This window comes from Budorcas taxicolor, chromosome 7, assembly GCF_023091745.1.
Source record: "Budorcas taxicolor isolate Tak-1 chromosome 7, Takin1.1, whole genome shotgun sequence".
NCBI lineage: Eukaryota > Metazoa > Chordata > Mammalia > Artiodactyla > Bovidae > Budorcas > Budorcas taxicolor.
The window spans coordinates 108,722,734-108,734,962 of record NC_068916.1 but is presented as its reverse complement, the minus strand read 5'-3'; the positions used below and the strand labels follow the sequence as shown (position 1 = coordinate 108,734,962).

Sequence of the window (12,229 nt, the reverse complement as noted above, 5' to 3'; positions counted from 1 at the left end):
GAAGCTCTGTGCGCAGAGGAAGGAACCCTTTTAGCAGACAGGCTAAAGACCAGACCTTTCTGTAGTTCATCTCTTCTGAGTATCAGAAGTCAGGCATTGGCAAGAGAAATGTGTTCTTTAAACAAGTTTTCCTCAGTGGTCAAAATTGGGAGAGAAATTCTGATTGCTCTCTTTTCTGTGTGTGGTGAAGATGAGACTGGTTTGTTTATGCTAATGCTCACCATCTTAGCCCGTTAATGTGGTCTTTAGTGTCCAATAATATTATGGTTGAATCAGTACTTAAAATGTTTGTTTTTCTCAAAGGATGGTGTATGTATTTAATTTTTAGATCCCATTTATAAAATAATGTTGGCTTACTAAACTGTGTCCTTCCCACTCACTGTCAGTCATTTAATTCTAGGATTTTCCATTCTTAAGCTGTTAAATGCTATTCCTTCCTTGGCTGGCCCAAGTAAAGTTCTAAGTATGGAGATAGGTGACCTGTTTCATTAGGAGAGCCCCTGGTTACATGCAGCCCTTGGCTGAGTATAATGTTTGCCACGCTTTCTCCCCCTAAGAAGTGTAAGTACATTTTGTGCGGCGATAGGTGACCGTGCTCGTAGTTCTTTGTTTTTCAATTCCCCTCTTGAAAGGTCTAAATGTTGCTATGTTGTTTCCTACATTATCGTTGTTAGGAGATGGTCAAAGCCAGTCTGCCTCCCTTTGATTTGTCTGTTTTATTTTCAATCCAGAACCTTTTAGGAATATCTTTGTGGTTTGCAGCAAGGAGGTGGATGCCTCCTCTGACATCTCACTGAGCGCCTTAGGAAGCTGTCGGGGCGCTTTCTCTGCTTTCCTTGGAGAGACGCCCCCGCTGTGTGAGGCTGTGGCTACTGGTCTGTGTTTCAGGAAGGTTTCCACTGATTAGTGATCTTCACGTGTGTTCCTAATGCCTGCCTCTCTCTGCCCAGGGTTTTTCTTTCACACATATATGCCTACCATTACATTTTAAATCAGATTTTGGGCTTCTTGGCTTTGGAGGCATTTTCCTTCATTTGGGTCACATTTTCTTCATAGCTTTAAAATCCTTAAAGTTGCTCTTTTTTGTATGTGGTACTACAGATTTTTGTTTCTTTATGTCTGGTTGTTTCAATAGGAATTCGATATTAATGGATCTCAATTTGCCAGGGGTTGTCTTCCTCTAAATTATTGAAGAAATTTTAAAGTTTGCTCCCTTTTAAGTGCCCATTTTTTGAGTGCGTAACTGCCTTCATTATGAATTTGAATTATATTTTTATAATGTTAATTTTTGGCACTCTTTTTTTTTAACTATTCCACCTTTCACATCAGTATCAAGGCTTTTCATTGTCGTTTCTTCCTAGGCTTTATTAAAGATGCCTGAAGAGTCCTGTAATAATGTCTTCTGGCTCCTGTAAGAAAGCATTTTCAGAAGCATGATCATCCCTTAGTATTCAGACTGATCTTCTCTTTAGCTCTTGCTGTAATGTTTTTCCACTGGTCACAGGTAGGGCCTCCTCTTTCATTTTCTATTTTACTTATCTCAGAACTAGGACAAAATTATTTTTTAAACAAGAGGTTGTATTTGCAATATACCTTGCAGAGGTTAAAGGCAAATGTCACCAGGGACCCCTTGCATTCTCCTACTCCCTTCTAGTCAACCTTTGAGGAGAAAACGCACTCACAGCATGCTCAGTCCCTGTCCTACACACGCAGCCCCACGAGCACTGTTTTCTATACTTCTTGTCTTCTGAAGGCTGCTGCTACTGCTGCTAAGTTGCTTCAGTCGTGTCCGACTCTGTGCGACCCCAGAGACAGCAGCCCACCAGCCTCCCCCATCCCTGGGATTCTCCAGGCAAGAACACTGGAGTGGGTTGCCATTTCCTTCTCCAATGCATGAAAGTGAAAAGTGAAAGTGAAGTCACTGAGTCGTGTCCAACTCTCAGCGACCCCATGGACTGCAGCCTACCAGGCTCCTCCGTCCATGGGATTTTCCAGGCAAGAGTACTGGAGTGGGGTGCCATTGCCTTCTCCTCTGAAGGTTGCTATCTCTGCATAAATGCTAAGAGATGAGGATAAAGAAGCATAGAAATATCGACTCCTTTAAAATTCAGTATCTCCAAGTATAGGATTCGCTGCCCTTTTCCTATTTCCGTGAAAAACATGATAGACAGTAGAGATGTTTTTCCTTAATTTTTTTCTTTTAACTTACTTTTGGGAATCAGGACTGCTGAGTTTCGCGTTGTGTGTGGCTACACCTTCTTGCTGTTCTTATTCCAGCTCCATCAATTTTATGTTTTTTTATATCTTACAGGAAGTTTCCTGTAAGATAGTCACATCTTTTTCATTTTCCAGCTTCAGAATTGTATGGATTTTTGACATCATCAGTGTTTTTTGAAATATCTATTGAAAGTTTCAAGTAACTCTTTGTAAGGATTGCAACATAGAGACATTTTGATTCTCTTCTTTAAAATAATAATTTGCTCATAGAAGAACAAGGAGAACCTAGGCAAAAATTCTACTTCTGATGTTTCTAACCTTTCTGTAAGCTGGTATTCAGATGGGCATCTTTTTATGAAGTCTCTGGTTATTATGTGTTAGTTGGTCTAGAGGAAGGAGTTAATTATTAGTTAGTCTAGTTATAAGTCTAGAAGGAAAACTGGAACGGAGTCAGACTCGCTGAAGTCCAGTCCCGACCTGGTCATATTTGACTCTGTGTAGTTAAACATTAATTTCGAAAGCTAACACAACATTGTAAATCAACTGTATTCCAATAAAAAAAATTAAAATCAGAAGAAAAAAGTTGAAAAAGAAAAGCTAGAAAGTAAAATGAATCAAGTGACTATGTTTTTTAGACAAGCCAGTAAACTTCTGCCTCCATTTCTTTATTTACGTATTTAGATGGACATTTATAATATTTATAAATTACTTTGTACATGTTTAATTTCATGGCATTGTGGAAGTAAGTCAATGTGCTGGTTGTTGAGACTTGGTGTACTGCAATGAGTTCACTGCTAAGTCGCTTCAGTTGTGTCCGACTCTGAGCGGCCCCATAGACGGCAGCCCACCAGGCTCCCCTGTCCCTGGGATTCTCCAGGCAAGATCACTGGAGTGGGGTGCCATTGCCTTCTCCAATGCATGAAAGTGAAAACTGAAAGAGAAGTCACTCAGTTGTGCCCGACTCTCAGCGACCCCATGGACTGCAGCCTACCAGGCTCCTCCTTCCATAGGATTTTCCAGGCAAGAGTACTGGAGTGGGTTGCCGTGCTGTATTTAAATGTCTAACCTAAATCAATTTGGAAATTTTCTATGTGCATCAATTTTCAGTTTTGATTTTTTAACAAACTTCAATTTATAAGTTTTGCTGCTTTTATTCTATTTTTGTCAAAGGCATTTTCCCTTACTGAAAATTTTGTGATCAGCAGTATTGATTGAAAATAGTATGTTTCTGGTAAAGCATTTTTTTTAACCATAGGTGGCTGACACTGATGAATCTTTTTTCAATTTGTATTTTAGTGAAACTGCCCTAGGTTAGCTACAGTTTTCCAGACTTAAAAGGGAACAGGAGAAACAAAAGGTTTGACTGTGAGGTATGCTGCTGCTGCTGCAAAGTCGCTTCAGTCATGTCTGACTCTGTGCGACCCCATAGACGTCAGCCCACCAGGCTTCCCCGTCCCTGGGATTCTCCAGGCAAGAACACTGGAGTGGGTTGCCATTTTCTTCTCCAATGCATGAAAGTGAAAAGTGAAAGTGAAGTCATGGGTAAAGTTTTGCAAAGTCTGAGACTGTCCCCTCCTTCACTTGACCTTACTGTGAAGCAGGGGCCTTGAGTACTCTGGGGAAGGACTCACTCTTTGTTCACCTTGGAGAGCATCCAGACCTTTTCCTTCAGTCATTGCAGATAAAAAAAAACCTTAGTGAACTCACATCTATTGACTTTGAAATAATGGTATTGCTGTGATTCAGTTCAGTTCAGCCTTTTGAATCCAGACATTTTATATAGAGTATTTCCCTTAAATTTCATAATAGTCTCTGAAAAGTAAGTTTTGCTACATTTACTTTATAGATGAGCAGATTAAGATTTAGCTGAGGTGTGACTGTTGCCCTATGCCATGTATCTAGTTAGTGATAGAGCTGAGATTCCATCTCCAATTTTCCTCCTCTAAACTTCATGCTGATAAATATTGCTTAAATGCATCGGTTAGACTTTAGTGCTCCTGCGTGGAACAGTGACCTGACTGCAGCCGCATTCCCAAGTAGGGCTTTGTTTATCACACAGGACAAGTGCAGCACCGCTGAGGGAATGTGTCAGGGGCCCTCAGGAGCCAAGCCTCTCCTAGCCTCCTGTTATTCCATCCTCAGTAAATGACTTTCATCCTCGTTAATGCAAGACGGCTGCTCTACCTTCTGGTGTCAGGTGTGAATTCCCAGGAAAAGGATGAGCAGAGGAGAAAGGAGAACCTGTTATCTGAATTTAAAACCAGTTTTAGCTTTTATGGAAGGCTTTTACAATATGCTTCCTCTTATATCTCACTGGCCAAACCTATGCTTAACGCCATTCCAAAGGAGTCTGGGGAGTCATTTGTTAAAAATTAGATGTACTTGATATAATTTATATATAACAAAAGTGAAACAATTTGTGTGTACAGACCTATGACTTTTGGCAGATGCATACACCTGTGTAATCACTGCCCCAATCAAGATGGAAAAGTTTCCATCTTGTTGAAGCAATATTAACTGATCGCTTGGCCATTTTGAACAAAATTGAGGTTTAGTTCTGAAAGGAAGAAGGAGACAAATGGAACTAGGTGTGCAATAGGCAGCATTGTAATCTAAGGTTAAATATTAATGTGTTTAAATAATGGCTTAGAAAAGCAAAACTGAGAAAAGTAGGAAAAACACATAGGTGGGAGAAGACTTACATTATTAGTTAACCTAGCTTAAAACATGAACTGGGACAGGTTTCCCAGATCTGCTTGACTCAATTTTTAAAATATCTTTAAAGTATTTAAAAAAAATTCTTCAATGTGTCAAAACTTGTGGTTCAGATTAAGGAGGTAAATTGTGAAGAACTTTGAGATCTGCAAAGCATCATTCAAATGCAAAGAATTATCTTTTTTTCCATAGTTAGAGGTGTTTCCTTTGGAAATCATGATGAGCTTGACTTGCTGACCTGAAGTATCACAGCTGTGAAATTCAAATATAGTTTTCAAAAATATTGACTATTCAAACTGATCTCCTGTTGTTGTGCAGTTGCTGAGTTGTGTCTGACTCTTTGCAACCCAGTGAACTTGCAGAACTCCAGGCTTCCCTGTCCTTCACTATTTCCCAGAGCTTGTTTAAACTCATGTCCATTGAGTCAGTGGTGCCATACAACCATCTCATCCTCTGTCGTCCCCTTCTCCTCCTGCCTTCAGCCTTTCCCAGCGTCACGGTCTTTTCCAATGAGTCAGCTTTTCATATCAGGCGGCCAGAGCATTGGAGCTTCAGCTTCAGCATCACTCCTTCCAATAAATATTCAAGGTTATATTAAAGTAATGCTCAAAATTCTCCAAGCCAAGCTTCAGCAATATGTGAACCATGAAATTCCAGATGTTCAAGCTGGTTTTAGAAAAGGCAGAAGAACCAGAGAAGAAATTGCCAACATCTGCTGGATCATCGAAAAAGCAAGAGAGTTCGAGAAAAACATCTATTCTGCTTTATTGACTATGCCAGAGCCTTTGACTGTGTGGATCACAATAAACTGTGGAAAATTCTGAAAGAGATGGGAATACCAGACCACCTAACCTGCCTCTTGAGAAACCTATGTGCAAGTCAGGAAGCAACAGTTAGAACTGGACATGGACCAACAAACTGGTTCCAAATAGGAAAAGGAGTACGTCAAGGATGTATATTGTCACCCTGCTTGTTTAACTTATATGCAGAGTACATCATGAGAAATGCTGGGCTGGATGAAGCACAAGCTGGAATCAAGATTGCCGGGAGAAATATCAATCACCTCAGATATGCAGATGACACCACCCTTATGGCAGAAAGTGAAGAGGAACTAAAAAGCCTCTTGATGAAAGTGAAAGAGGCGAGTGAAAAAGTTGGCTTAAAGCTCAACATTCAGAAAACAAAGATCATGGCATCTGATCCCATCACTTCATGGGAAATAGATGGGGAAACAGTGGAAACAGTGTCAGACTTTATTTTGGGGGGCTCCAAAATCACTGCAGATGGTGATTACAGCCATGAAATTAAAAGACACTTACTCCTTGGAAGGAAAATTATGACCAACCTAGATAGCATATTCAAAAGCAGAGACATTGCTTTGCCGATTAAGGTCCGCCTAGTCAAGGCTATGGCTTTTCCAGTGGTCATGTATGGATGTGAGAGTTGGACTGTGAAGCAGGCTGAGCGCCGAAGAATTGATGCTTTTGAACTGTGGTGTTGGAGAAGACTCTTGAGAGTCCCTTGGACTGCAAGGAGATCCAACCCGTCCATCCTAAAGGAGATCAGTCCTGGGTGTTCATTGGAAGGACTGATGCTAAAGCTGAAACTCCAATACTTTGGCCACCTCATACGAAGAGTTGACTCATTGGAAAAGACTCTGATGCTGGGAGAGATTGGGGGCAGGAGGAGAAGGGGTTGACAGAGGACGAGATGGCTGGATGGCATCACCGATTCAATGGACATGAGTTTGAGTGGACTCCGGGAATTGGTGATGGACAGGAAGCCTGGCGTGCTGCGACGCATGGGGTCACAGAGAGTCGGACACAACTGAGCAACTGAACTGAACTGAACTGAATTTCCTTTTGGATTAACGGGTTGGATCTCCTTGCTGTCCAAGGGACTCTCAAGATTCTTGTCTAACACCACAGTTCAAAAGCATCCATTTTTCTGCCCTCAGCTTTCCTTTTGGTCCAGTTCTCACATCTGTACATGACTACTGGAAAAACCATAGCTTTACCTCTGTGGATCTTTGTCAGCAAAGTGATGTCTTTGCTTTTTAATACACTGTCTTGGTTTGTTATAGCTGTTCTTCCAGGAGCAAGCGTCTTTTAATTTCATGGCTGCACTCACCATCTGCAGTGATTTTGGGGCCCAAGAAAATTGAGTCTGTCACTGTTTCCCCTTCTATATGCCATGAAGTGATGGGACTGGAGGCCAGGATCTTAATGTTGTGAATGGTGAGTTTTAAGCCAGCTTTTTCACTCTCCTCTTTCACTCTCATCAAGAGGCCCTGTATGTCCTCTTTGCTTTCAGCCATTAGAGTGGTATCATCTGCATACCTGAGGTTATTGCTATTTCTCCCAGCAATCTTGATTCCAGCTTGTGAGTTATCCAGCCCAGCACTTCGCATGATGTGCTCTGCATAGAGGGCAAACAAGCAGGGCGACAGCATGTGCTTGATGTACTCCTTTCTCAATTTTGAGCCAGTCCATTGTTCCATGTCCAGTTCTAACTATTGCTTCTCATCCTGCATACATGTCTCTCAGAAGACAGGTGAGGTGGTATGCTGTTCTCATCACTTTAAGCATTTTCCATAGTTTGTTGTGATCCACAGTCAGACTCTTTAGTGTATTCAATAAAGCAGAAGTAGTTTTTTTTTTTTTTTAATTCCCTTGCTATTTCTGTGATCTAATGGATGTTGGCAATTTGATCTCTGATTCCTCTGCCTTTTCTAAATCCAGCTTGTACATCTGGAAGTTCTTTGTTCTTATACTGTTGAATGCTGGCTTGAAGGATTTTGAGCATTACCCTGCTAACATGTGAGATGAGTGCAAGTGTGTGGTAGTTTGAGCATTCTTTGGCATTGCCTTTGTTTGGGATTGGAATGAAAACTGACCTTTTCCAGTCCTGTGGCCACTGCTGAGTTTTCCCAATTTGCTGGCATATTGAGTACAGCACTTTCACAACATCATCTTTTAGGATCTGAAACAGCTCAACTGGAATTCCATCACCTCCAGTAGCTTTGTTCGTAGTGATGTTTCCTAAGGCCCGCTTGACTTCACACTCCAGGATGTCTGGCTCTAGATGAGTGACCACATTCATTTGTAGTTATCCAGGTCATTAAGACCTTTCTTTGTATAGTTCTTCTGTGTATTCTCTGCAGAAGGAAATGGCAAACCACTGCAGTATCCTTGCCTGGAAAATCCCATGGACAGAGGAGTCTGGTGGGCTAAGGTCCATGTGGTCACAAAGAGCTGGGCATGACTGAGTGATTAACACTGCAACACTTCTCTGTGTATTCTTGCCACCTCTTGTTAATCTCCCTAGTTTCTGTTAGGTCTTTGCCAGTTTCATCCTTCCTTGTGCTCATCTTTGCCTGAAATGTTCCCTTGGTATCTACAGTTTTCTTGAAGAGATCTCTAGTCTTTGCCATTCTATTGTTTCCCTCTATTTCCTTTCATTGTTTACTTAAGACTTCATGTCGTCTTGCTGTCCTTTGAAACTCGGCATTCCCTTTTGCTTCTTCTTTTCTCAGCTATTTGTAAGGCCTCCTCAGGCAACCACTTTGCCTCCTTTCATTTCTTTCTCTTTGGGGTGGTTTTGGCCACCACGTCCTATACAATGTTACCAACCTCCGTCCATAGTTCTTCAGACACTCTGTCTACCAGATCTAATCCCTTGAGTCTATTTGTCATCTCTGCTGTGTAATCATAAGGGATTTGATTTAGGTCACACCACTAGGTCTAGTGGTTTTCCCTACTTTCTTCAATTTAAGCCTGCATTTTGCAATAAGGAGTTTATGATCTGAGCCACAGTCAGCTCCCTGTCTTGTTTTTACTGACTGTATAGAGCTTCTCCATCTTCAGGTGCAAAGAATATAATCAATCCGATTTTGGTGTGGACCATCTGGTGATGTCCATGTGTAGAGTCCTCTCGTGTTTTGGAAGAGGGTGTTTGCTACGTTCTCTTGGAAAAACTCTGTTAACCTTTGTCCTGTTTCATTTTGTACTCCAAGACCAAACTTGCCTGTTATTCCAGGTATTTATTGACTTCCTACTTTATATTCAATCCCCTGTGATGAAAAGGACCTTTTCTTAGTGTTAGTTCTAGAAGGTCTTATGAAAGTGAAAGTGAAATTGCTCAGTCTTGTCCCACTGTTTGCGACCCCATGGACTGTAGTCTACCAGGCTCCTCTGTCCATGGGATTCTCCAGGCAAGGATACTGGAGTGGGTTGCCATTTCCTTCTCCAGGGGATCTTCCCAACCCAGGGATCGAATCCAGGTCTCCCACATTGCAGGCAGACGCTCTACCCTCGATTCCCTGGAGAAGGACAAACTGGGATCATTCTATTGTTTTTGAGATTGCACCCAAGTACTGCATTTGGACTCTTCTGTTGACTATGTGGGATGATTTAACTGATTAATGGCCTATGAATCAAGGCAGTATGTAGCTCCAGGCAGAGATAATTTTATATTTACATTATTATCAGCTCTTTGAAATTTGAATAACAACACTAAATTTATAATTTCCTGAAACTGTTAGAATATATGTACACTTACGGTTAATGAACTCTTATATGATTTCCCAGTTGTATGTGTATGTGTGTGTGTGTGTGTGTATGCACGCGCACGCGCGTGTGCTTAGTTACTCAATCATGTCCGACTCTTTGTGATCCCATGAACTGTAGACCGCCAGGCTCCTCTGTCCATGGCATTCTCCAGGCAAAAATACCGGAGTGGGTGCTGCAGGGAGTCTTCCCAACCCAGGGATCGAACTCAGGTCTCCCACAGGCAGATTCTTTACCATCTGAGTCACCAGGGAAGCCCTCCTAGTTGCATAGTTATTTCAAATCTTGGCAGTCTTCTATTTAATGTGAAATACAAATTTATTTTGAGAAATTTCACTTTATATAAAAATACTGAGCTTTCATAGTATTTAGAAAGACCATTTTTTAATTCTCTCTTTTGAGAATAAAACTCTCTCCTGAAATATACCTGCTGGAATCAGTTGCAAAAGGTTAGAAATCAAAACTTATTGTGAGATCTTGGGGACACTCTGAAACCAGTGCCTTTGATTGCTCGCTACGCAGGATCTGTAAAGAGACGTGATCATTTGTAATATTTTTTGCTCTCAGTTTTGTCAGAGCACTGCTGTGGACTCAGCATCTGTCCCAATGTGGCCCTTTTCTGTAAGCAGTTACCAATGGCAAAGAACACTAGTCTTTTTTGAAAATAAATGTATCTAGTCATCCACAGCAGTCACTTCTTCTGGCCTATTACCTTTTTCGTTAAAAGATTATTTAGTATTATTTTAAACTAAAGTCTTTGTTGTTTTGTTTATAAAATTTCCAGGTTGGATTCAGCCTTGGCTTTGTTGGTCCTTGGGGAGGCTGCCAGATTAAACATAGCCTGTTTGAAAGCATTCATGGACCTAATGAGAGATTTTCTGTTAAGCATTATGTCTGTTCAAAATCAGGTAAGAGTATATTGTTAATGAAGGTGCACAAAAAGACCTAAATTGAAACAAATTTTACTTCTGACCCTATTTTAATTGTACATTATATTAGGACTTATAATGATCATGAAGGAAAGTGAAAGTGTTAGTTGCTCAGCCATGTTTGACCCTTTGGGACCCATAGACTGTGGCCCGCCAGGCTCCTCTGTCCATGGGATTCTCCAGGCAAAATTACTGGAGTGGGTAGCCATTCTTTTCTCCAAGGATCTTTCCAACCCAGGATCAGACCCAGGTCTCCTGCATCGCAGGCAGGTTTTTTACTGTCCAAGCCAACAGGGAAGCTCCCATAATGAGCCTGACTTTGTAACAATAATTTTGGTTAAATGTGAAAGTAAAGCATGTTTACTGTACATCCCAGAATAAACAGATAGATAGAGACACAGAGATAGTACATTATACTCACATGCACACATGCAGGCACCCAGGAGGAATTTTTAAATTTTATTAGCAGACATGGGATCAGATAGTCATGGTTTAGTTTCCTGTTTAAAAAAATTTGTCATTACATATTATTAAGATTTATTAATACATTTTAGTGAGGATGAGGTAACTGTTTCTCTGTTGTTGAACTTTGAGCTTATTTCTGATTCAGTGAATTGCATCATTCACAGTTCTGTTCAGTCGCTTAGTCGTGTCCAACTCTTTGCAACCCCATGGACTGCAGCATGCCAGGCTTTCCTGTCCATCACCAACAACGATTCACATCTAATTACAAATAATATTGAACTGATATTCTCATACAAAAAAATCTCCACCTGCATTTACGGATGTTTCCTTAGAATAGATTTGTTGCCAAATGATAGACTCCATACTTTCTCCTAATCCCCTTACAGCAGCTGTTCAAATTCCTCTCCGGAAGATATGACTCTTTTGCATTCTTATGAAAAAATATATAAAAGTGTACATACAAATTGAGCTATATACAAAACAGATTCTTTTACAATATGAAATGGAGAATAGTATCTCATTGGATTAATTGACAATCCATTGATTACTAAGGAAATTGAAATGTTGTACTTTATATACTTTTTAGTAATTTTTTATTTTTTGAACCTTGTCTCATGCAATCTACCCATGGAATACTTGCTTTTAATGAGCACATTTTAGAAGTGTTAGTTGATTATGGTCTTGTAACAACTCAATAAAAATTGAAGATATTTCTTATAAGTATGGTATATAGTTCTCATTATGACAGAACATACTTTGATTCTATAATAGCTATTTTCTCATTTTAGGATAAAAGCTGCGAGGTAGATGATTTTTCCTGGGCCCAGAATGTAGTCTCCATATACATAAAAATTCTTGCAGAAATCTGCTTATATGCGACCAATTCTGTTTTGAGAAAGACTGCTTTAGTTGGTTTCTGTGACTGTGAAAGTCCACAGAATGATGTTTTACTTGTGGGCAAATCACCAGAAGAGCCAGAATTGAGGGAAACAAGCATTTCGGGTCTTTTGGAATATTTCTCTTCAGAAACATCAGATTGTTGTGAGTAAACTGTTTTTCAACAGTTGAGAAATATTTTTTCTTGAGAAATATTTCTAATATATCTCTTTATATATGATAATCTTTTTTATGTACAAAAAGTTAACATTTTGAAGTGGGAAGGTAATGTCAAATTTACTAAAACTTTCTACAAATTTAGGAAGTCTATTGTATAAGATGGAAACTTCTGATCAATAATTTTAAAACAGCTGAAATGTACCCTAGAGCTTGTTGATTGCTGGTTCAAGTTATATTCCTTGGAAACAGGAGATGGCCTTAGGAAAAGTTGTAGAACGT

The 12,229-nt window shown here is 40.2% G+C and overlaps 1 protein-coding gene across 1 annotated transcript in view; it reads left to right on the top strand.

The window, feature by feature from the left end:
• The window catches only part of TMEM232 (transmembrane protein 232), a 252,399-nt gene that overhangs the window by 62,706 nt on the left and 177,464 nt on the right, over positions 1–12,229 (top strand). Inside the window, exons 8-9 of the mRNA XM_052643924.1 lie at positions 10,285–10,408; positions 11,683–11,935. Coding sequence (XP_052499884.1) covers positions 10,285–10,408; positions 11,683–11,935 — 377 coding nt within the window. The remainder of the gene's footprint in view (positions 1–10,284; positions 10,409–11,682; positions 11,936–12,229) is intronic.